At 48.0% G+C, this 24,443-nt stretch overlaps 4 protein-coding genes and 1 long non-coding RNA gene across 14 annotated transcripts; 2 read left to right on the forward strand and 3 right to left on the reverse strand.

Moving 5' to 3' along the window:
* Positions 1–1,204: 1,204 nt before the first annotated feature.
* Positions 1,205–5,780, reverse strand: LOC101779899 (putative HVA22-like protein g). Of its 4 annotated transcripts, none has more exons than XM_004952028.4 (7): positions 5,615–5,780; positions 4,901–4,943; positions 4,706–4,804; positions 4,566–4,622; positions 4,392–4,455; positions 4,107–4,316; positions 1,205–2,048 (listed from the first exon to the last, which is right to left on the reverse strand). In XM_004952028.4, the coding sequence occupies exons 2-7, from the start codon at positions 4,930–4,932 to the stop codon at positions 1,659–1,661; spliced, it is 852 nt and encodes a 283-aa protein (XP_004952085.1). In that variant the 5' UTR covers positions 4,933–4,943; positions 5,615–5,780; the 3' UTR covers positions 1,205–1,658. The 4 variants fall into 4 exon arrangements, with proteins under 4 accessions (XP_004952085.1, XP_004952084.1, XP_004952086.1 ...); XM_004952027.4 differs by having other exon boundaries at positions 4,901–4,940; positions 5,615–5,779; XM_004952029.3 differs by lacking the exon at positions 5,615–5,780 and adding an exon at positions 5,468–5,516 and having other exon boundaries at positions 4,901–4,940.
* Positions 5,781–8,040: 2,260 nt separating this feature from the next.
* On the forward strand, positions 8,041–14,346 carry LOC101780841. Of its 6 annotated transcripts, none has more exons than XM_004952032.4 (13): positions 8,041–8,388; positions 10,759–10,982; positions 11,077–11,131; positions 11,517–11,644; positions 11,737–11,875; positions 11,960–12,197; positions 12,281–12,359; positions 12,449–12,515; positions 12,617–12,674; positions 12,764–12,845; positions 13,085–13,390; positions 13,476–13,646; positions 13,794–14,346. In XM_004952032.4, the coding sequence occupies exons 1-13, from the start codon at positions 8,373–8,375 to the stop codon at positions 14,106–14,108; spliced, it is 1,878 nt and encodes a 625-aa protein (XP_004952089.1). In that variant the 5' UTR covers positions 8,041–8,372; the 3' UTR covers positions 14,109–14,346. The 6 variants fall into 6 exon arrangements, with proteins under 6 accessions (XP_004952089.1, XP_004952088.1, XP_004952087.1 ...); XM_004952031.2 differs by lacking the exon at positions 8,041–8,388 and adding an exon at positions 9,263–9,570 and having other exon boundaries at positions 13,097–13,390; XM_004952030.2 differs by lacking the exon at positions 8,041–8,388 and adding an exon at positions 9,265–9,570.
* A 1,890-nt stretch (positions 14,347–16,236) lies between these two features.
* On the forward strand, positions 16,237–18,336 carry LOC101785571 (translation initiation factor IF-2). 2 transcript variants are annotated; one of them, XM_004954689.2, is made up of 4 exons: positions 16,237–16,695; positions 16,834–16,896; positions 17,088–17,159; positions 17,603–18,336. In XM_004954689.2, exons 1-4 carry the CDS (start codon positions 16,339–16,341, stop codon positions 17,948–17,950), a joined length of 840 nt encoding a protein of 279 aa, XP_004954746.1. In that variant the 5' UTR covers positions 16,237–16,338; the 3' UTR covers positions 17,951–18,336. The 2 variants fall into 2 exon arrangements, with proteins under 2 accessions (XP_004954746.1, XP_022679814.1); XM_022824079.1 differs by lacking the exon at positions 17,088–17,159.
* A 1,792-nt stretch (positions 18,337–20,128) lies between these two features.
* LOC105914621 lies at positions 20,129–21,138 on the reverse strand. Its single transcript, XR_001164297.2, has 2 exons — positions 20,537–21,138; positions 20,129–20,436 (listed from the first exon to the last, which is right to left on the reverse strand). It is a non-coding gene; the product is annotated as an uncharacterized LOC105914621 (long non-coding RNA).
* A 1,091-nt stretch (positions 21,139–22,229) lies between these two features.
* Positions 22,230–23,220, reverse strand: LOC101782323 (peptidyl-prolyl cis-trans isomerase). The gene has a single exon (XM_004952035.4). It carries the CDS (start codon positions 23,107–23,109, stop codon positions 22,585–22,587), a length of 525 nt encoding a protein of 174 aa, XP_004952092.1. The 5' UTR covers positions 23,110–23,220; the 3' UTR covers positions 22,230–22,584.
* Positions 23,221–24,443: the final 1,223 nt, after the last annotated feature.

Raw genomic sequence — 24,443 nt, forward strand, 5'->3', positions numbered from 1 at the left:
AGAATCTATTGTCCATTATAAACCTACGTTTTTTTTCTGCGAAAATAAACCTACGGTTTTTGTGTACCACAGCGCTGTCCCATTCTCATCTCCTGCATGGCTGCATGCGCATACAAGTCAGCGCATCACGGAGCCGTTGGATCTGCAGCGTACGGTCAGGACATGCGTCTCTTCCCTTCTTCCCTCGCTCGTCACCCTCGCCCCTTTCCGCTGCTTTGTCCCCGCGCCTGCCGCCATCCGCGGCCGCTCAATCTCGCCGGCGGATTGGATGGGGGCAGCAATGGCAGCGCTCTCCGGCCGGGAGGAGGCGGCCGTGGCAGCCACGGCGTGGTTGAGGTGTTCATCGGCATAGATGTCCGAGCCCGCCATTGCTTTTCATTTGGCTTATGCTAGACAACCCTCTACATCTCCTTCAATCAATTTCTAGTGTCTGTTACCCTTTTCTTGCTGCAGAAGTGCAGATATTATCTGAGCTCTGCTCTACTGCTCTCCAGGAGGGAAACAGTTTTGAGCTCTGCTCTACTGCAGATTTATGTTCCACGGTCGCAGTACTACAATTTTGACGTTTTGCACTGGTTTGTTTAATTGAGTGTTCTTGGGTTCTTTGATTTGCTTAGAGATAAATCTCCTGCTGTTCAAACCAGTTTAGAGCAACATCAGCTTAGGTGTACAATCCCATCCCCCCCCCCCCCCCCCCCCCACCTTGATATTTGATATTTAGATCCTCAAGAAACGCACAGGCACACGCGTCACTAATAACTGAAAAATGGATATTTTGCGGTGCTGATTCATTTTCGTGCTATATTTATGTCAAGTTGTATTTTTTTTAAAAAAACGTTTGCATGTCTTAGCATGCCAATATGCATATCCTAATATCCAACAGAAGCAACGAGGAACGTACAGTTGACAACCATGGAGTGTGGAAAATAAAACAAATGCTGCCCAGCATAGTGGCTATGTTTCGAACGGTTTCATGCTTAAGCTCCGTATCAGGGCATCCAATTAATAACATAATTCCAGTGGCTTTTGCCATTATATTCTTCCCAACCACGACTTTGTATTCTATCATCTTCAAATATTTCGCATAGAAATAACAAATTCTAACGGTGGTAGAAGAACAATGGGTTCCAGTGGCCTGCAACACCAGGCCGGCACGTGATTCACATGCTGGGTCACACCACACCGAACCGGGGATGCAAACATAGCCACTCGCTGGTGCTGCAACGTCTTCAGATTTGGATTCAAAACTACAGTATCCATTACTATCATCTTTGCTAATGCGTACAAATAAATCTTTTGTTCTTCAAGGACCAGATCAGAGCACACGTATTCAGACCTGCAGCATCCGCCCACTTCAGAGTTCAGACATGTCTGCAACAGATGTGCCCAATCGCACTTCCTAGTGCTATCCTGTGGACCAATCTATGAGCATCCACTTTTGTTCCTGGGATCTATTCACAATTTGAGCCGTGAAACAACACCAAACTGATTCCAGTTTGTACAGTAGGAACGAATGCTAGGAAACCGAAATCTGTTTAACCAACTCAGCGTTCCCCCCATCTCTTTTCAGTTGAGCAACAGAACCAGCTCAGTGTAGTCTGTAGAGCGACACGCGTGAGATGAGCCTTGGACACGCGTGAGATGAGCCTTGGTCAATGCTAACTCGGCGGTGGTCCAGATCCTCCAGCCATGCGCCTCCTGAGCCGGCCCCGCGTCAGCCGGATCGCCTCCTCAATGAGAGTCTCCTCAGATGGTAGTGATGGCGGTGCGGCGCTCGTGGATGCTCGGGGTGGGTCGACCTGCATGGCTTCGGTGTTCTGAGGACCATTGGTGGTGGCAGCTCCAGGAGCAGGTGGTGGCTGTGGCTGGGCGGGAGGCACTGCACCAGGAGGGGCAACTGGAACTGGGGCCCTTGGTGGAGCTGGAGGAACTTGGGCTTGGGCAGGCTGTGGTGGCATCGGAGGCGCTGATGGCGCGGGAACGGGTGGAGGTCCAGGGTTCACCTGCCGAGTCCGTGGTGGAGGTGGGCGCTGCTGCTGTTGCTGTCCCTGCAGAATGGAAAAGACAGTGAGAACAAGTTAATAGTATGTGCAAAAGTATGTAAACTGGCACCCTTACACAGCCCTAAATAATTGTCTGAATCTCCTGTAAACTTCAGTTGGGTTCAAATAATCATGCAAGTCCTGGAACCAGTAGAGCATTATCCAGTACAGACACCAGCAAGCATAACCACATGATTAAGGTCCACTGATAATGTGATGACAATCATGAAACACACATCATTCGTCAATAGAATGAACAGAAAATGGCATCATGAAATGGTAAAGTAGATATCAGTGCTTCTAGAGTCAATAACTCCAGATAATGGTACATGTTAGATATGTTACTATTATTCATAATATCAATGCATAACCAAAACTATGTATAGACAAAACCAGCACAGAGCAACACATCAACCAAGCATTCATTTATCCACACAGAAGAATATTCACAGCCTACCATTAAATGCTCAAAAAAACTTACTCAACAGTCATAGAACTAGACTCAGACTTAATCAAGGAAACAGATAAAAAAGAAAAATAAAAAAGATACCAAAGAACTTCACATGACAGGACTAGTCGCCAGCAAGGGTAAAATGTCATCTGACATGTCACACCTCACAACCTAGATGAATTATGACTCCATTTGGTTAGGCTATGCCCTTGCTCATGTCTACTTTAACCTCAGGAACTTTCCATCATCTTATGCTAGCAATACAGAAGCACTGAACTCCATAAAGAATTGGATATCTCACAAACTAGATTAAGCAGCATTCATTTTCATTTTGGTTCATTGAAAAGCCTTTTTTCTGCAAATATTAGGCCCTACAGCATAAAGGCTCATGAATAGCCTCTCAACAGCAGTTGATTTCCTTGAGGGAGAATAATATTGGCAATCTGCTATCCTCTTCTTAAAGCTTGCAGAATGCAACCCAAATATCCAAAATGAATCGGACTTTCGGGATGTCTGTGCAACCAGAGAAATGCAACAATATGGCAGTCAGAGAGACGTCGTACCGGAAAAATTAAAATAGAAAAACAACCTATAGGATAGGGTAGATGGTCAACAGTATGGAACCTGATGAGCGCAACAGAACCACTCAACCACAGTATCCTGTAAAGTGCTAGGCACTAGACTTGGTGACTGCATGACCGCCTAGCACTTAATCACTGCCTAAGCAAGCAAGGCAGCTGCAGCGATTAGACACGAGACAGGAAAGTGATGCAAAATAGACAAATGCCACCATAAACCATACAAAAGGCCATCACCCACCAATAGAAACCGTTAATAGATCAATGGCCAATATCTTTGAAAATTTTAGCCAGTTTGATTACATAAAACTGAATGTCTCCTTTCGCAACCTTGTCAGTGAAATAAATAGTATACCATCAATATAACATTAGGAGCATGAAAAATAATAAAATCAAACCTAGACTCCTAGATAATTGCACATAAGTTATTCTAATTGAATATCCAACCAGATACTAGGTTAAAGATCTTTCTGAAATCATGCAACATGCTGTGAGGTTCATCTTCATTGCTAGTATCAAAATGTCCCATAACCATAAGACTAAAATAAGTTCATAATATATCAAAGAGTAGCACAATTTCATCAAATAATAAGAGGGAAATCAACACCAAGACATGCACATGTCAAAACTTTACAAAATAAATGATCAGTTAACTTGGTAACACGTTCTTTTACCCAAAAAAATATCAATTATTTAACTCTTATTGCAAGTACACAATAGTTAGCATTGGTTCAACTAGTTAGGTGAGTATGGTGGAAATTGGAAACCTAATGGTAGGCATGACTTGTGGAGTAAGACATGCGTGGCAACTATTTGACAAGTTGAACCAATTTGCTGGAATGTCAAATTTAATGCTTTCAGCATATAAAAAAATTCAAACTCTAAATAAATCTCTCCATCAGCAATTAGATGTGCCAGCAACAAAACTGTAGTATGTTGAAAAAGAAACTTGTAGGAAATGGAAGCATGAGTTACAATTCTAGTTGCTGAAATAATTCTAATACCAGAGACAGATGGCAAGCAAGGAAGCAATACCTGAGAGCGAGGTCTTTGAGACTGTGACTGTGAGGCAATATACTGCAAGATTTCATAGGACCTTGTCTGGACATAGTTTGCAACCTTCTGGAAGTAAAGAACCGCCATGTCACCGGCTCTTGTCCTCAACTCAAGCAGATTTCGATCAATCTCAGTTTCATGTTTTGCAATGTATGGCTTGAAGAAAGACTCGTACACATAAGCAGTCCCCTGAAACAAGACTTTGTTACAAACAAACCAGGAGGAAAGTATATATTAGAAATTAAAAAGGACAGAATACCATACACGTGTCTTTGGATACCACAAGTACACAATAAATACCAGCTTTGCTTCACTATACATTGGTAACCTGTTTAAGAACAGAATAATCAGCAAGCAGGTAAGCTTTTTCCTCCAATTTCAACCATTTTAAAAGGTTAGTAAAAATGGCGACTACAAAATGAGCATGGATGACATTACCATGACACGAAATTTTCCCCAACTCTCTCCAGTACAGTGAGAACTGAAAGTAAAATCCTGCAAAAATCATGAACTATGAGATGGAAGTGAAATACATATGCAATTCCCCATTAAAATAGAAGGGTGCGCAATCGACGAACCAGTACTGACACCAGAAACGCAACTGCTCGACCTCAGGCCTGTTTAGCTCCACCGTCTTGTAGCAGTCATAGGCTGGGTATGCATATCCAAGGACAAGTCTGCAACGCATAAAAATGTAGATCAAACAGGTCTGACCACAAACATTGCACCATCGCAATGAATGGAAAAGGAAAAAGGGTCAGGCCAATGCTTACGTTAGAGCTCCGGTAATGATTGAACCGATCATCTTGAGCCCTGCTGTGAATTAAACATCCATTATATTACTAGAAACAGATAAAAACAAAATCAATGAACAAGGATAGCAGAGATAACGCCATATCCGTCCACAGAATCCCCCCACAGCAGCAAACGCAGATAAAATGAATGCGGCTAATACACCAGTAACTAATAGGCCTCTATCCAACTCAATACTGCAACCACCACACATTCAGAAATCATCATCCAATCATGCCTGTAGCCATTCATACATACTTCACGGGTCCCCCTTTAGCAGCTAGAGTTGGATTCATGGTAGCAGAGGCCACAAAGGGTAGGGGCAGGGCGGTTCACGTGGGGCACGGTTGAACCCCCAAACTATTTTTTGGAAAAACAAACTGCTCGCGCTAGCACTTGCTCAGGGAAGAAGGCATCCTGCTACCTAATGCATCCTATCCAGTAGGGTCAACTCAAATCGATCTCGCGCGCGCGCTCTGAGGAAGCAACCGCAGTAGAGGAAGAACAGCAAGGACGGACGGATGGATTAGATTAGACTAGTGCCGTACCACGCAGCAGAGGAACCCGCGCCGAAGTGGATGGGGAGGGCGAAACATTTGCGTGGGTTGCTCACATTCAAAGCAACAGACGGACGAACTAGTCTTAACTAAGCGCGAGAGAATCCGTATCCACGCAAGCAAGGTAGGGTTCCTTACCGGGGGAAGAAGGAATCGGCGCGGCGGCGGGAGGAGGAGGAGCAGGCCGCGGAGATGGAACCCCCGCCGCTCCACGGCAACCCCAGCAGCAGCAGAGGCGAGGAAGACGAGGAGGAGGGGGAGGGAGAAGAATTAGAGGCGGCGTGTGCTAGGGAAGGAGGCGGGGCCCAGTCGCCAGCGAGAGAGAGGCAGGCCGACACGGGGAGGACAAGCATATCCTTTCCTCCGTTGCGGCGCTTCAAGAGTTCAATCAAGTTGCCAAGGCGCGATCCATTCTTGGGCTTGGGATCGACATTGGGCTGGGCCTTAATTTTGACCCCGAGCGAGGAGGAGGACGATGGGCCTGCTAGAAAAGCCTGCCTGGCTGTTTGTAGTGAAACGATGCCAGGCCCGATGGTCTTGGGCCGGCAGGGCCACGAAAATGGGCCCAGAGGTCGAAGAAATGCTGAGAATTCATTCGATTTCGGTTAATTGCACGTATTGATAATCTGATGGTCATGTACCACTGCTAGTGCATGCTTATAAATAGGCCGGATAATAATCCGTTTATATTGAGAGAGAAAAAATGCGGCTGGTCAATGCATCTTCCAAACAGTCGACTGAAGTTTTCAGGCACAGCAAAGAGAGGAAGAAAGGGAAGAGCAGCTGAGAGAGCCAGAGAAAGGACTGTACTGCTCAATGTATGGTCCCATCACTGACGGCCCGGCCCATTGTGCTTGTGCTTGAGCATCAGCAAACAACAGACCCTGTTGACCAGAGTACTGCCGCAACGCTTTTGGGCCTGTTTGGCAACCAGCTGTTAAACTTTAACACCCGTCACATCGGATGTTTGGATGCTAATTAGGAGTATTAAATATAGGCTAATTACAAAACTAATTGCACAGATGGAGTATAATTCACGAGACGAATCTATTAAGCCTAATTAGTCCATGATTTTGACAATGTGGTGCTACAGTAACCATTTGCTAATGATGGATTAATTAGGCTTAATAGATTCGTCTCGCGAATTAACACAGGGTTCTGCAATTAGTTTTATAATTAGCTCATGTTTAGTTCTCCTAATTATCATCCGAACATCCGATGTGACACTGTTAAAGTTTAACACCTCGTATGTGCCGTACGGGGCATTACAGACAGGCACACCATGGATAATTGGACACCTACAACGAAATTCTATTGATAAAACAAGAAGAGAGCCTAGTTGGGTAGAAAGCAAATTACTGGTGGTTTAACGTAGGGGTGTTTGAATAGGATTGCGAGTGTCACATTGGATGTTCGATGCTAATTAGAAAGATTAAATATGAGCTAATCATAAAACTAATTGCAAAATTTCTATACTAATTCACGAATCTACTGAGCCTATTCATGATTAGCACATATTTATTGTAGCGGCACATTGTCGCGAATTAGACACTGAATTTTGTAAATAGTCTATATTTAATACTCTAATTAGTATCAAACATCCGATGTGATGGGTACTTAAACTTTAGGATGTGTATCAAACACCCTTGACACCATCAAAAAGTGTGTGCATTTTTTGCCCTGGCTTTCAGGAGTTGTGGTCTCTTGTTCCAGACAGCAAGCGATAGCATGGTGCTTTGCTTTGCAAATGCTTGTGCAGGAGCTACCAACCGAACCACGCGTGAAGTGAAGCATGGTGCTTTGCGAATGCTTGTTAACGCAAGCTCACGACTCACGAGGAAAAACTGGAGGAGGAACCCAACACTGCATGTTCGCCTTCAATGGGAAGATTGCGGTACAGTACAGGAGGAGGAGAAGGGTACGCATGTCATGTACAGCGGTGAAGATGAGAATTGAGGCCGTGTTTAGTTTGGCGAATTTGGGGGTGCTAAATTACTGTTACAGCACTGTAGCACACTGTAGCGTTTCGTTTGTATTTGTGAATTATTGTCCAAATATTGACTAATTAGGCTCAAAAGATTCGTCTCGCAAAGTACAACAAAACTGTGCAATTAGTTTTTAATTTCATCTACATTTAGTACTCCATGCATGTACCGCAAGTTTGATGTGATGGGGAATCTTCTTTTTGCATAGTGTCAAAGTTGGGAGTTGGGAGTAACTAAACATGGCCTGAGATGAGATGAGAGCAAAATCACTATGCCTGTTACTGCAGCTTCGTTCTTTGTCAGGCAGGCTGATCAGGAGCTTTACAGATGCATCTCAAAGATTACAAAAAAAAAAAGCAGATGGAAGGTGGTGGATGCATGGAATTCATGTTCGTAGCCTGCCTCTCTTGATTGCAGCAGATAAATCAGAGACTCCAGAGAGACCAATCACCATCCCGCATGTCAGTCCTACAGAGAGACTCCAGAGAGAGAGAGAGAGGCGCTCTAGAGAGAGAGAGAGGCAGGCTCTAGGACAAAGGCAACTAGGCAAGTGCAAGGGCTTGCAGCTTTCCGTTTGCGCCCACGCCAAGCGGCCAACAAAAAGGGCCACGTCCTCCCCGCAGCACGCCGCAGCAGCGCCTGCCCCTCGTCCTCGCCTCGCATTTACCACACACTCACCCTCTTCCTCCTCCCTCAATTCCTCCACCTCCGACCTCCCTGCTGCTGCAGTGCCTCATCAACACCCAGGCAGGACAAAGGAGAAGTGCTTGTTCGCATGCCGCTTTCCCTTTCCCCTGCAGCCGGCCGCTTTCTTCCTCCCCTGCCCGGCGTCTTCGTCGCCGCCCCCTGTTGCTGCTGCCGCTGCGGCTGCTCTTCGTGCCCCTGCAAGGCTGCGAGAACGATTCGAGGAGATGCAGACAGGAGGAGGTTAGTGTTCTTCGTGTGCTCGCACGCTTGGGGTTTTCAGTTTCGGATTGGGGGGGAAAGGCTTCGGTTTTTCGTGTACTCTGTTCTTGCGATTTCATAGATGGAAGTCTGGAACCGTGCGCGGATTTCAAGCGACGGTTGCAGCTTCTTCTTTTTCCTCCTCTTAATTCTTGCAGCTTGCTACTCCAATTTCGCTCTCCTCTTTTCCTGCCCTTTTTGTTCGATGAACTTTGCTTGCATGCCGGCCCATCGTGAAGATGGGGACCTCAGGTATCTATCTGTCGGGAGTAATTCGGCAGTTGCTATGGAATCTACCGCTTCAAAAAGAACCTAGCATTTGGGGTCAAATGTAACGATTCACAAAGGGGCTTAATTCGATCCCTATGATATGAACTTGCTCCCAAAAAAGTAGAGTTTATCATCATCTCATTTCTTCTGTTTGGGTAAGGTATGAGCATGCGTGTCAGAAGTTATCATCATCTGCTTTCACAGCTAACGGGATCAAAATCTGATTTTCCTTTCCTTTTTTCCTCTGAAGAGGTTCAGGAAAGATTTTATATGTTGGATCTGGATAAAGATTTGGAAATGCACTAGACTTTTTAGATTCTTGGGGGTGTGGGGGTGGGGGTCTAAAGATCCATGAATCGTTTTCAGGCAAGAAAAGACCACCAGAAAAAGAATTCCATTCTTTTTTTTTCCATCTCACCACCTTTCCATCAGCCTTTCCCGGTATCTGATTCCTCTGCATTCATAGGACCAAGCATCAGCAGCTTGGTTTTTTTTATCCCCTTTATTATCCTATCTTTTCCTGCTGCCGCCTTTGCTTCCAATATACTGCTGGCCTCTAGATGCTGTCTCCTTGTCCCAGTCACAGCAAGCCCCAGATGTTGTTCACTTTGCCCTAACCATGTCTATCCGCCCATGCCTCATTTCCCCTTCTCTCCCAGCATTTCTTGTGTGCACTGTGACTGTGTAGAGACTAGAGATACAAGAAGATAAAAGAGGCCAGAGAGAGATAGAGAGCTGTGAGATCTTTTTGGAGCTAGTAGGGAGCCCCCTTTTTGGATTGGATGGTGGATATGGAGAAGAGGGAGAAGCTGGTGGTTGGGCAGCTCGCAAGGAGACACGCGATAAGGAGTGGCTGCTCCTCTCCGTCCCCTCCAACTGCTGCTGCTGGTGGTGGTATACGCGTGCTGTTCCATTGATGCTTCTCTCTCTTCTTTTCTTTTTTGTTTCTTTGAAATAAGCATTGGTGCTTCATTTTCTCCCCGATCTTCAGAACAGATGGTCACACACACACAGTGAACTGAACTAACTCTGCGGCTTTCCATCTCTGTCGTCCCCAAAATGCCCCTTATCTTTTCCTAATGCGCCCTCGAAAGATCAAAACTTTTTTGGTCTTTTCTTCGCCCTGGTGGGGGCGCTGGGCCCCACTGCTCACCTTGATATAGTGTGCTCCTGTGATTGGTTTTAAGGTTTCTCTTTGTTTTTTTCTTTCCTTGGAAAATTGGCCCGTTTGTTATTGGTTTGGACAGGGCTAAGCTAATCCATCTATGACTCAGGAGCGTTGGCTAGAGCCTAGCGAGCTGGTACTACCATGTGAGGTACTCTATAGCCTACTAGGGGTTGGGTAGAGACCACCACAGCAATTGTCAGTCGTACTACGGTACTAGATGAGTATACAGTAGCTCAAATTCTTCTCGAATTGTTTTCGATAGTATAGATATTGATAAGCTTAAATTTTAAAGAGTTAGCAGTAGATGTAATAAAACCATACGATGAATTTTGCCTTCTTGGGTTAGTCGTGGTGCTCCTTTTGCTCTGACGTGGTGGGTTGTGTTCCTACTGATCCTTGGCCACGAGAAACCTTTCTTTCCTGTGGGGCTGCTCCAGATTTTTCTGGTTTCGGGTGGCTCGGTTCGGTGAAGTTTTCGTGAAGAAATTTCCGAGATATGGTGATGTTGGCCTGGGTCGTAACGCTTTGTCACCTACTGGCTACTGCCTACGTGTAGATAGATATGCACGCAAGCCTTCATTAGCCTTTAGCTACAGCTTCCGGTCCTTTTCACAGATTCTCCTTATGGAACATAGATCCACACAGCCTGATGAAACGTGAACGCATGCAACTTTCGGAGTTTTTCTCTCCAGTTCTTCAGATTTGGGTACTGCAATCATGTAGCTTAGTTCTGTATGATCCACTGTATAGCTGTCTTGTTTTTCAGCATATAGTTTTATCCTGGATGACATCAAGTGTTCTTTTTTGTTTTCCGAATTAGCTAGGAAACCTCTTTCAAAACTGTGTTTAGCTGATTTAACTCCTAAATTACCGCGTGGTTTGTAACGTCAATTGCCATCTCGTGTTGTCTCCAGGTTGTAATGGAAAGGAGAGTGAAGGCGGAGATCTCAAGTTGGCATTGAGGCAGAAGAAATTGAAGGCTAAGTCCTTGAAGTGGAGATCAAGCAACAGCGACATGAACAGCAAGGTAGGGGCAGGGGGGTCTGATGAAGTCTACGATGATGCAGTCCTCTGCTCGCTGTCTACAGCCAGCTTCAGCAGCCTGGTTAGTCGGAAAAGAGTGAGGAACCTTGGAAAGGTATTTTGTTGTTTGGCCCTGTACCCTGCCCATGTTCAGTCATTTGCTTTCTGTTCTTATGTTTAATCTTTGTGTTCGTTTTGCTGTTTCAAAGGTAGGTGAGCAGTGTGATGCTGTCGATCCTCCAGTTCCAAGAAAATTAAGATCAGGTACCAATTAACCACTGTATTTCTTCTTTTACATGACTGGAGAAAAGGGATTTTGCCTTCCTTATCTGTCTTTGTTTATTTACAAGTATCAACGACAAAAAATACTATTACTTTTGGTTGAACGAATTTTGAAGTTTAAGTGAACACACATTGTTAATATGTTAATTGCTTTCTACCATGTATTGTCAGGCAGGGAATAATTACTAGTGATTACCTAAACTTAACCTAGGAGGTTATGTGTTCGTGGTACTTAAATATTCGACTAATGTCTCTTTCAATGTGTTATGGTGCAATTGGTTGCAAACTGTGACAATGCCATGCGTAGTTTCATTTGGGGTTTTTAAGCTCAAAGATAATATTTCAACTTTTACCCTCCTACTTTCAGCCATAAAGAAGCAAGTCGGTCGATTTGTTTCTGCATCATCTCGGCATGTCAAAAAGAGACGTCATCTTTCAGCTATCAGTGCTCAAATTTCTTTTATCGGCCAGGAAACAAGATTCAATGGAAACTCGGTATTTTTTTTTTTCCTGCTGCAATGATTTCATCATTTTTTCATGACACAAGGCTGAGAACTGAAGGTGAGATACAAATTCTTGTTTCGCAGTTATTTACAGAAGAGGAGGAGGTAATCGCAGACGTTTTGTTGTCCCTATCTCAAATACCCTCTCTTAGTGAGCTCACGGCTGACAAGGCTACAGCAGATACCTCAAACACAAATGTTGCTTCAACTTCTTATTCAGAAGGTTGGTCTGCACTTTTTATATTATCATACTAAATATTACAATTTTAGAAAAATGTTAATAGTTCTTGTGTGATTGCCCCTGCAGGAGCTACTAAGGAGGGAGACGAAATAGTCATACTGCCAAGTGCTGCTAAAGATTTGTCTAGCCAAGCTACCTGCATAGATAAAGTAGTGGGACGAACCAACAGCATTCCATATGTAAATCCAGTGCCTGGTGCTACAGATCAATCCAGCAGCATAAACCCACCGTCAACAGAAAATGAGCAAATGCAGGGAACTGTTGTGAATTTGCCAAGCCCGTCTAAAGACTCTTCCAATAACAGGTACAGAACTGCTCATGGATGCCCTCTGGTCCCTTATCCTGTCCTTATGTAAACTGCATTCTCATGTTTATTTCTGTTTGTAGCACGCTAAAGCAGCAGAAAGTGCAATTTGATGATAGCCAAAGTTATCCAGCACAGAAACCAGAGGCTCCTCTTTGGCTGGTACTGCACTGTTATCTGTCTGAAAGTACTGATGTACTTTCCGTTTAGTCCTATTACTTCATGGTTTCCTCAAAATGGTTTTTATACAGGTAAATTCTAATAAATCTGATATCGCACCACATGAGAGGGAAAACGCCAAGAATAGCAGCACACAAGGTACTCCTACAATTATAGAATGCCATAACAGCTTAATTCATTTTTCTAAATATTGTTGTTATTATCATTACCAATCTGCTAATCTGTCGCTACTTTGTCAGAAATTGTGCCTCTGGTCCAGACTCCACTGCCGCATACCCCAGATGGGTACTTAATAAAGTAATTTTCTGTTTAAACCAATAACATATTTTCCCCTAGAGATATTAGTTGGGTTATTAAGAAGATGATAAATGTATGTCTCTTTTCAGGCCCTCTTCAAGCAAATTAGCTGCTCACAAAAATACTATTTCTGAAGCCTCCAAATTTATTGCACCTGGAAATCAGGGCAAGGTCCATATCATCTCCTTTATTCTGTGCTTACACACTTCCATTTTCTTATTCAACAACTTTGACAGGAATGACCTCAGTTGATTCCAAAAATTCATCTTCAAACGATCGAATTGTGGATGCTTTCATATTTTCCTTTTGTGCATTTGTTGTGGTCGAACTACAATCTAGCTACCTGAAACACTGAATATTCTTTTTTCCCCACAAATCAACTCTGAATATTTAGCTGACAGATGTTACAGTCTTATCTGCAGCATTCACTGGTTAAAAATGTCGGCTCAACAAAAGCGTGGAAGAGAAGCATCACCCATGTCTATGTGAGCCATGTGATCCAGATGCACATGAACAAGGAGAAGGCACCCCAGAACCAAGTAAAACCGGAGGAAAGACCACACGACCGGTTTTCAAGGTCTCCAGACGGCTCTGCCATGCAGAAGAACAACAACAACCCACGGGATGAGAAGTTCTACACCGTGCACTTCGACGTCCGGGTCCCGGTTCAGCCATCCGCTGGCTTGTGCGACATGAGTGCTGGTCGGCAAAAGATTGTGAGCGTTGTGCTGTTGTGCTGCTAAACTGCTACCTGAATTCCTCTGAACTTTTCAACTGAAGCTCTTGTGCTGCATCTTTCAGGTCAGTGGTAATTTTCTGAACTTGCCCACTTCAACGGCGTTACCGGCCACGCAGCAGCAGCATCTTCAGTATCTGCATCCTCAGATCGCACCGCGGGGGCCAATGCCATACCCGTTCTCGCATCTTCCTTACAACAGAGGGAATTTAGCACCTGCTGCAGCGCTCCAACAGGTAGGTTCTTCCTGTGCAGTTTGCACATCGCTTCTGAACACGTCAGGATCTCACAGAGCAGAGAGCTGATCATAGTCTGTTACAAACTTAAAGATGATCATAGGTCTGATTTCTTACATATCTTGTTTGTCGGGGGTGAACATGCAGATGCCGCAGCAGTACATGAGCAACATGGGCTGCGCTCCGCGCCCGGGCCTTCCGGCGAGCTCGTCAGCCATGATGAAGCCGCTCCATCAGCTGATACCAACTCAGCAGCAGCAGCAGATGTGGCAGTACCATGTTTCTCAGTACCAGCCGAGGCCGGACGCCACGCCGCCGGCAGCGTGGTACGGCATGCCTACGCTGCGGCCGACGATGGCCATGGTTCCTCCCACGGCGATGCCGCCGCAGATGGAGCTCTTCTGCGCGCCGTACCAGGCCGGCGGCGGCAGCCGGCAGCCACAGCAGCTCAGGCTGATCTAGCTAGCCTTCTAGTGTCACTGTCTCAGCTAGACGCACTACTAATCTATACTAAAGTTTATATAGAACTGGGATGCTGCTGATGTTGAATTCACAAAAAAAGAAAAGGAATCCATGCTACTGTGTTTAACTTGGCGGGAAGATTTGTGCTAGAGATGAACTGGGGGCTGAACTGTAATTAACAAAAATTGTCGTGCGCAGTTGCATAATACAATGCAAAGGCTCTATTCCAGTTTTAGCATTTTCCGTTCCGATCGTTGTTTAAAAAGTTTAAACGTGGAGGAGAAAGAGTGTGAAATCAACTGCAAAGATTGCGAGTGAAGGTAAACATAGGGCTCTGAAGGGGATCCAGTACCGCACGGTGGCGGGGGATGTCGCCGGGGGATTTCAGGTCCGGTGGCACCGCCGGCCGGCCAGGAGGAGTCGCCGGCGGCGTGCTTGGGTAGTCGAGCATTGCTTCCACGTGCACGTCGCGGCGGTCGCGCGCCTCCGTCTCGGCTTTCTCCGGAGCAAACAGTGTCCCCCGCCGCCCGCCGCCGCAAGCATCACGTGACACGCACGCGCGAGTTGCCGGGGGGAGCTACTAGGCCGGCCTGACATGTGGGCCGGGCAGGCACGCGTTGCGGCGTACCGTGTGGCCGTGCGATTTTGCGGATCCGTGTGTGTGGTGGTGTACAACCCCAGTGATCAGCTTGATCGATCCCAATGACTCGTGTCCCAAGCTCGAGTAACTGCTTTATTTTGCGAACACGAGTGAAGAGTGAACAATCGTATTGAACTAAGGTCAGATCTAACATGCAACATTCCACTTCATTGTACCTTGCTTGTTTTATCATAATAAATCGATTTTCTAGTATTCGTTAAATGTACTTTTCACGTCTCGCCCAAAACATCGTGACTGCATGGACAACATGATGCTCTGCTAGTGCCACGTGTCATTGGCACACTCAGCGGTGATGACTTCAGCGGTGATGACTTCAAGTTCAAACTTCTCCAATAAATAAGGGTTGCTAATCCCAATAGTTCCTTTTGAACCCATTGGAAGAGTGAACCAAGTGCTTTCAATTTATTCTCCTATTGGTCGGAATCGATTTGAACCGAGGTCGATTCTAACTTGCAACGCTCAAACTTATTTATTTCCATACCTCACGCTGTTTTTGTCGCATAATCCCAACGTTGCACTTTACAATAGATCGGTTCCTAGTATACATCAATGAAATCTAATTGGCTAAGTTCTTATGATACATGCTACCTAAACACCAAGAATATATCATTAATGCATATAGGATAGAGTCACATGTCTCTAGTAATGTGCCGTCCTCGAAGTGTGAGATTGCCGTTACAAAATTCATGATTATAAAAAGTGTTGAAACCAACTATCTATAATATCTTCAAAGCATGTAGCGAGTTTCTCCAAAAAGGTTGATACTATGGACGTAAACATGTGCGAAAAGTGAACACAGTGTTTCAGTTTATTTTCCTATTGGTTGGAATGAGCTTGCACTAAGATCGGTTCTAAGTTGCAACATTCAGTTTATTTCTTGTCATATCTCACTCGCTCATTTTTATCACAAGATCCTAACACCGCACTTTACAATAAACCAAAATTCCCAATATATTTAAATGTACCTAGCTAAGTTCTCATGTTACTTGCTACTGAAAATACTATTCTTGTATCTAGTGGTGCGAAGGATGAATGAACGTGCAATTGGCAACGGTTATCAAGGTTAGATTGCCGTGAAACAAAATTCATCACGAGTATATGATTTTAGATAAATCTAAGAATGATATTCGTATATGAAAGAGCCAACAGAATGTGTAAAAGACCCTAAACCGGGGGCTGTGTACACTACCACTACCACTACCGAACCGAAAATCCAGCGGAGACCGGGAGAGCAAAGGGAAACCGAGAGCCAGCCGACCCGGGGTGGGCCCCACACGCAGCCCGCAGCCCGCACGGCAAGCGAGTCCACCCCGCGCCACTAACCCGTGCCCCCGACCTCTGGACCCCACATGTCATCCTCCACGCCCGATCCCCGCGGCCACCCAATCCCCACGACCTCATTGCCACGTGGCGCCACGCCGCGCGCCCGCCCCTATTAAACCACACGGCCTGGTGCCGGGCAAGCAATCCTCTCACATTGCGTTAGCGCTGCTCTGCTGCCGCCGCCGCTGCGCCGCGCGCCTCGTCTTCCCCGATTCGCCTCCGGGCCGGATAAGATCCGCAATCCCCATGGCGGCGAAGGCGAAGGAGGAGGAGTTCACGGAGGAGGAGGTGGAGGTGGCTGACATTCTTTGCAACCTCAAGAAGGTCCTGCGGGCGCGGGAGCGGCGGTGGCGGCGGCGGATGCAGCGGCTCCTGCCGGCGGCCCCGGAGATCCCTTCGTGGGGGCGACGCCGGCCGCGGTCGATGCCGGAGGAGAAGCCCGCCGCCGCTCCCGCCCCGGCCCCGCCCCCCACCGCCGCTTCTGGGGTCGCGGAGAGGGACGGCGCCGCCAGCCCCAACACCCCGCTCGCCTACCCGGAGAGCGGCGGGGACGACGCGCCGGCGGAGGAGGAGGACGCCAAGAAACCCACCTCGCACGAGCAGGTGAGCCAGCCGCGAGATCTGCGCGCGCGCGCCCCCGCCGCCGCCGCCGCGACTGCTGCTAGTCTTCGTGGTCGCTTCGCTTTCCGATTCCTTTTTTTGGAAAAAAAAAGAAACTAATTAATCTGTCTCCGTTCGCAGTGGGTGCACGAGCAGCAAGGCGTCGTCGCGAGCTTGTCCCAGGAGAACGCGCATCTCCTCAAGGTCAGCGGCTCCTCTTACCTTCTTCCTCGGGAGATTAGATTTTTTTCTTTACCCCCGTAGGTTGCTTGCTTGCGTAATTAGTCTTGCGATTAGTGAGCTGGAGCGATTAGAATTCGGCATGGTTTGTTTCTAACTGTAAAAGCTGATTCCCGGCTGTTGATTCTGTTCCGGTGTTCTCCTCAAAAAAACAGCAAATCGAGGAGTACAGAGCTCGGCTGGAGAGCTCGAGGAGCACGAACGAGAGCCTGAAACAGTTGCACAAGGTGCGATTTTCTCTCTCCCTCACCCTCCGAGTTTCCATCCACATCCACATCGGGCACTAGTGATTGCCACGGAGGCGAGCGCAGCAGGGTTTCTTGCTGCTCAATTCTTGGGGCGCTTGCGTGTTGGCTGGACGGCAACCACTCCAACTCTACTCCCCCGAGAAAGACGGCACCTTTCCGATCCAGCGTCCGTTGCCACACGCAGAGAGAGAAAAATCTGAGAGGAAATTTCCCAATCCCGTCGCGGCCGCCATTGGCCATAGATAGTACGAGTGCCAAGAATCTCCATCGCGGTGATTGGCTTTCCCCCTTTTGAGCGATGGGTTTCCCGATTTAGGCCTGGATGCCATGTCGTCATGGCCGATGCGTACGTGAGCGAGGTGAAAAGGGGAAAGCATAGCAAAGCTGGACTGACGAGGCGGTGCTACGTGTCGCTCTTGCAGGTGAAGCGGGAGCAGGAGGAGCAGGAGCAGGCGCGGAAAAGGCCGCGGGTGGAGGCGCAGGCGCCGCCGGCAGCGGATCCTCGGGCGGCGGCGGCGCTGGGGCTGGGGCTGGACCTGAACGAGCCGGCGCGGGCGCCGGTGGAGGACGCGCAGGCTCGGGCGCAGCAGGCTCAGGCGGCCGCGGCCGCGGCTGCAGCGGCGGCGGCGGAGTGGTACCGGCGGGCGCAGCTGCAGGCGGCGATGCGGAAGGCGGCCGTCTCGGCGGGGGCGCGGCGGCGGCGGCTGGAGATCCTGCGGGCCAAGGTGGCGTGCCCGCTGGTGTCGAGCAGGCCGCGGCGCGTGGGGTGACCACGGAGCACTGAGCAGGTAGCGCTGACCGAGGATCGTCGACGGCGTCCTCCATTGACGCGCGGAAGTTTTGAGCGTGGCAAGGCTAGTCGAATCGGACTAGCCAGTGTAGCACTAGCATTGTAGTAGTAGTAAGTAGTATTTGTTATACTAAGATTACTAGTAGTAATATATAGTAGTGCAATTAAATTAAACGCAAACTGTTTTTGCGATGAGAGTGTAGGAGGAAGGAATTGAAGCCCATTCATATTCATGTGTAGGTTGGTTTAGGCAAATGAGCTGGTTGTCGGCCTGGAACATTGTGAGATTTTGATCGGTATATCACTAGTGACCATTATTATTGATTACATTAATTGTATGTATGGATTGGCAATGCAGCCCGTCAAGCAACAGTATCAGCAAATTCAACATGGTTCGGATTTTTCTTTTTTGTTTCTATTTTTCATCTGCTGAGTAGGAGTACGACGGCTGTGCAAGCAGTTTAGATTCCTGAAGTTCCAGGGCGTGGACGGCTCGAGCCAGAGACGGTCAGACAGAGTGTGCTATGCGCCCGTGCTAAATTGCTAGTCGATCTGTCTCTCTTTTCTTCGCGATGAGGCCTTCCTTTGCTCACGAATCGTTACTGGGCCGAGCTCTGCATTCCTCTCTTCTTTGGGCTGGGCTCTGCATGTCCTCCGATGGGCCACGCAGTGTTTCCTTAATCCTCCCTCCTCTCGCTCGCGCGGTCGGGAACCAACCAAAGCATGACTCTCTGATTGCTGTTGGAGCCCAAGATCGGGGGGTGGTCAACAACGCCGACTGTGTACATACAGCCCAGTACAATATCTGCCGGACCTGTGGTCTCGCGCGCGCGAAAGTAAAAAAAGGTTGCCCAGTCAGTGATGGGCTTGCGGCCCATTTGGTGAAACAACAGCCGACCCAAAGCCCTTTTTCCTTTTTGTCTCTGATTTTGTGGGTTAATCCGGTTAGTTTTGGTTGGCAGTTGGCACTGAGCCACTGACTGCTAAAACGACTCGCATCACACCGGAGACGTGCCGCGACGATGCACAAGTCGTGACAGTCCGACGCGTGCGTGTTCATAAGCTAAAATGGGCGCCTAGCCAGGCTCGCAACAGGGACGTCAAGGAGAACGACGGGTCGTCCCTTCTAGAAGGCAGCAACTGGTTGCAGCAAATCTACCTACCTACCTCTCTACCTCTTGGATGGGGGCGTTTGGTGGACGGTGGTGGTAGTATTGTCACTGGAGCAGTAACTTAAAAAGAAACTGATGACTGGAGTAGTTAGTTTTTGTGCTCTTGGCAGGTGCCGTGTTTCAGTGGTTGCAAGTTGCAGGCAGCAAAAATACAGCAGGCTGCCGCGCACGGGCAAGCCGGGCCGGACCGGACCCCAACCCCGACCACGAGCTTCCACAGCATTTGCCCCACCACGCACGGTGCGGAGAGAGACTAATGGTGGGACCCAAGCAACCGTCCGAAGGAAAGTACTACCATGGAACTGTTAATGCATGTGGGACTAGAGAACTGTTACTGCGCATGGGTTTATGTTTTGACGCTCAAATGTATAGAGGCAGTGTTAAACTCTAGAATGCTAAACTCTATTGTCACATTGAACGTCGGATGCTAATTAGGATCTATTGTCACATTGAATATCGGATGCTAATTAGGAGGGCTACACATGATCTAATTATAAAACTAATTGCGGAACCGTGCTAATTCACGAAACGAATCTATTAAACCTAATTAATCCATCATTAGCAAATGGTTACGATAGCACCATATTATCAAATCCTGAACTAATTAGACTTAATAGATTAATCTTACGAATTAGACTCCATATGTGCAATTAGTTTTATAATTAGTCTATATTTAATACCCCTAATTAGCATCAAACATCCGATGTGACAGGTGCTAAACTTTAGTGAGGTGTATCCAAACACCCAGTTAGAAACTCAAAATACCGTATAGATATCTTTTTTAAAAGGTCTCTTCTTTGCCCAGAAAAATAACAATAATCTAAAAAATGGAAAATAACAATAATCTGAAAAAATGCATCAACTTGTACCCAAAGAAATTCCTCAAAACTGTAAGCAACTTCCTGTATATATCTTGAAAAATAAATTTAAATGGTATTGTCATTCCATTGACTCGCACATCTCGGCCTAAGAGAGAAAAAAGCATATGCAGACTAGAATTCACAAATTTCTTGCAAATGTTTTTTAAAAATGGAGAATGTCCACGTCAACAGATCTTCCGATCTGAACTCAAAATTGTAGCATTTCATCATTGACACAATATTTCCATGCAATTCATGTCCACTCACAGTTGAAGGAAAAAAGAAAAAATGAAATCATGAACAAAGAGAAATGAAAACACAAGTCACAAAAGAACACAAGATCCGTGAGGTTTGAGAAGATTATCTCAGAGAAAAAGGGAATCAGCATTGCTCCTCATGGTGCTGGTGTAATCAAGTAGTACATCGTAGAAGTCCTAGATGAGATGGAAACATCAGATAACAAAAAAAAAAGTTCAAAGACTGTCAAGTTGAAATCCTGATGAAATCCAATGGCACAAGGATCCAGGCACTCACGAGTAAGTTCCAAAATAGATGCATGGAGCATGTGTTGCCGACAGATAGATGCCGGCACCACCATCTCCTTGCCATTGCGACGCCGTGCTGATAGGGGAAGCCATGAGAAGCCCAGGCAGCATGTTGGGGGAGCCGAGCCAGTGGTGAAGCGCATCATCAGCGAAGGGCATGGATCCAGCGGCTGTTGTAACGGATTCTTTGAGGAGGAGCTCAGATCCGGGCATCCGGCAAGGATGAGCACTCCGGGCAGATCTCGACCTTCCCCGTCCTTCTATGGAGGGAGGCTAGTCACCACAGTGTTGTCCGGAGAGAATAGGGCTCACCTCGACCTGCTATCTCCACAGTGGCGCGTGGGGAAGACGGAGGAACCCGCCTCCATGGATCCAGATGCTGGGATCCGGTCGCCATCGCCACCGCCGGCAACTCCCTGTGCGCCGCCGCCGCAGGCTCGAGGAGAGAGATGGGGAGGGGGGCGACGGTGAAAAAACGGAGAGAGAGAGAGGATTCGGCCTCCTCCGGTGCGCCGCCGCTGCCGGTCGCCGCCGGCCGTTGGAATGAGGGCAGAGAGAGAGAGAGAGAGAGAACGAATGAGGGGGCAGAGAGCCGGTGAAACAGATAAGTCAATACGTCATTAAGGAAATAATAATTACCTTACTAATGTTTCTACCCTCACTTTAGTTCTCACCATCGATCTTAAATCTAACGGTAACTGCAGATCACCTCCCCGGTAGAGAAGCTCCGGAAGGGATTTTCGCGGGATGCCCCCAATCTTTTCTTTATTACTACAAAGTAACAAACAAATTGTTCCCCGTCCGTTAATCAGAGCAGATCAGAGCAGGGTCAGGGAGCAATATTATTATTACTTTCAGAAAGAGGAGCACATCGAAATCGTTGTATTCAGAAAGAAACGATATCATGAGGTGGGGGAACAACGATGGCCTTGGTAAATGGTACCAAGAGGAACACTGGAAATTCAGAGTACAGTGACTACTCCCTCACTGAATATGGAATATGGTCACCTGAACAATTCCATGCGAGGATCACTGTTATCTTCACCTGGGTCATGTTTAGTTATCCCCAACTCCCAATCAAAAAACACTATGCAAAAAGAAGATTCCCTATCACATCAAACTTACGGTACATGCATGGAGTACTAAATGTAGACGAAATTAAAAACTAATTGCACAGTTTTGTTGTACTTTGCGAGACGAATCTTTTAAGCCTAATTAGTCAATATTTGGACAATAATTCACAAATACAAACAAAACGCTACAGTGTGCTACAGTGCTAATTTTGTATCCCTGATGGAGTATAAACTAAACCCAAGGTGAAACCATTGGCGTAAAAATGAATTACGGTACAGCTACTGCCACCGCCGTACCTACAGGAAAAACAAATTCGGCTGCCTGTACTAACTGCAGTAACAAATTCGGCTCGGCCGTTACAGACAGCCACTGCTTGTACTTTCAGGAGCCAAAACAGATAAGGAGTCAATCACTTTCCACCGGGTGCGATTACAGTTTCTTCAGAGTAACTGTCGGTCAGATTAGTGGCTGCTTTGATCGATAAGATAAGCACAACCATTCAATCGTGTTTTTAAACAGAGCAGCTGATGATGAACAATTGAACAGAGTTCAAGTCCCTTCTTTTCTTTATTCCCCAAGCTAACAACTTTAGTAGGACTCAATCGCAGTTGATAACAGACAAGAAATTGCCAAGCAAATTCGAGGCCAAATTTCATTCAGTTCTCGTAGCATCATCATCAATTCATCAGCATACCACATAGTAGTAATAACGAGCAGAAATTAGGCGGAGACACCATCCCATCACCCATTGGATTCGCAGATCCACCACCTAATAAAACCCTAGACACACACCACCAGCACAGCACACGATTAACGACTCGACACGACGCGATTCAGAGATCACCGTCATCTTATTCATCGCGAAGCGGGAGCGGATGGGAGGAGGGGGGACGGAGGGATACAATCAATACAGGACTCGACGACGGGGGATGGAGGGCGGCAGCAGCAGCAGCAGCAGCAGATCTAGACGAGCTGGCCGCAGTCTGCGATCTTGACGGCCTTGGCGGTGGTGCCGCTGCGTGACCCGACCTTCTCGATGGCCTTGACGACGTCGAGGCCATCGACGACCTGCCCGAAGACGACGTGCTTGCCGTCGAGCCAGGGGCAGGGCACGGTGCAGATGAAGAACTGGGAGCCGTTGGTGTTGGGCCCGGCGTTGGCCATGGAGAGCACCCCGGGTCCCGTGTGCTTGCGCACGAACTTCTCGTCGGCGAACTTGGCGCCGTAGATGGACTCGCCGCCGGTGCCGTTGCCGTCGGTGAAGTCGCCGCCCTGGCACATGAAGTCGGGGATGACGCGGTGGAACGTGGAGCCCTTGTAGTGGAGCGGCTTGCCCTTCTTCCCCACGCCCTTCTCCCCCGTGCACAGCGCCCGGAAGTTCTCCGCCGTCTTGGGCACCTCGTGCGCGTACAGCTCCATCACGATGCGACCCGCCGGGGCGTCGCCGATGGTCATGTCGAAGAACACGCGCGGGTTCGCCGAGGCCATGGGTGGGGAGGCGGTGGGGATCGAGGAGGAGGGGTTTAGGGATTTGTTGGGGGAGAAGGAAATCCTCTGGCTTTGGTTGATGCTGTGGGGATGTCTGTGATCTGGGAAGGGGAGACCCGGGGCGGTTAAATAGCCAACTCGGAGGTCGGAAATCCATGGCGGGGGGCGGATGGGCCGTCGGATGCGGACGCGTGATGGGATCGGGCGGTGGGAGGGCTAACCAGGGGGCCGAGGCGGTGGGGTTAGGAGAACCGGGGTTTAGGGCCTCTGGTTAGCGGAGGGGGAGCACGTGACGCTCCCGGCCCGCCGCGGCCGCCCCGCCGCTGACGAGGCCGGCCCGGCCGGGCGCTGGGAGGCTGGTGACCGAGCGGGTGGGCCGGGTGTAGGTGGGCTGGTCTTGTCAGCGGGATGCGGTAGCGGCGGGCTGCGTGCGTGTGGGCTTTGGATTCTTTCGTGGGGCGGTAACTGCGGTGGGTGGGTGGGTAACTCGGGTTGGGTTAAGGACCGAGACCTCGGGTTGGTTGGCTGACCTACAGATATGTGTCTGTATGGGTCGGTGGACATGGTCCAGGGGAACCGGCCCGTGCCAGGCGCAGCTGCGCTTGGGCTAGCGGTGCGCGGTGCATGGGCGGTGTTCACGGACGTGGCTGCGTGGTAGAGAGAGAGAGAGAGAGAGAGAGAGAAGGGGATATGCCGCGTGCCGGTGGGCGAGATATTCCCGGCGGGGAGGGGCGCGCACGCACGCGGACGGCATGTGGCGCTCCGCTTGGAATCCACGCGACCTGGATCGGATCGGAACAGACAAGCCAGGAGGAGGTTCCTCCGGCCCATGGCCCAAGCATCCACCGTATGCGTCATCGGCATGGAAACCTCGGCGGGAAGAACACGAAGAAGGCTCTGCTTACACGCGAAGGATTTCCAAAAGTTTTCTAAAGATATAGTACTGCACATTGGTCTCGTGAGATATACTTTGGGTTCCAGAATGTCGGTTTCTCAATCCAAATGCAAGTCAGCACTGGTTGTTTTCTGAAAACATACACATTGGTTGCTTTTTTCCTTGTCTATTTTTGGATAAGTGTAGGTGCACTGATCACATTTCCATCAGTTTAGTGCTCAGGCTTATGAGGTGCATTACCGGTCACCTGCATACAGATGCAACTCGACATCTCGCCTGCCTTTCCTTGCTCGTGTTCCCAACGCGTTTGCGCCGTTGCGTCAAGATTCCGAAGCATAATTGCAAATGGCGTTTGGCGTCGGCAATTCCATTCTCACTTGTGAAGCGGACATTTTTCTGATGCCCATATCTCCAGGAGTATTTCTTTTTCATGTTCATA

This window comes from Setaria italica, chromosome I (assembly GCF_000263155.2).
Source record: "Setaria italica strain Yugu1 chromosome I, Setaria_italica_v2.0, whole genome shotgun sequence".
Classification (NCBI taxonomy): domain Eukaryota; kingdom Viridiplantae; phylum Streptophyta; class Magnoliopsida; order Poales; family Poaceae; genus Setaria; species Setaria italica.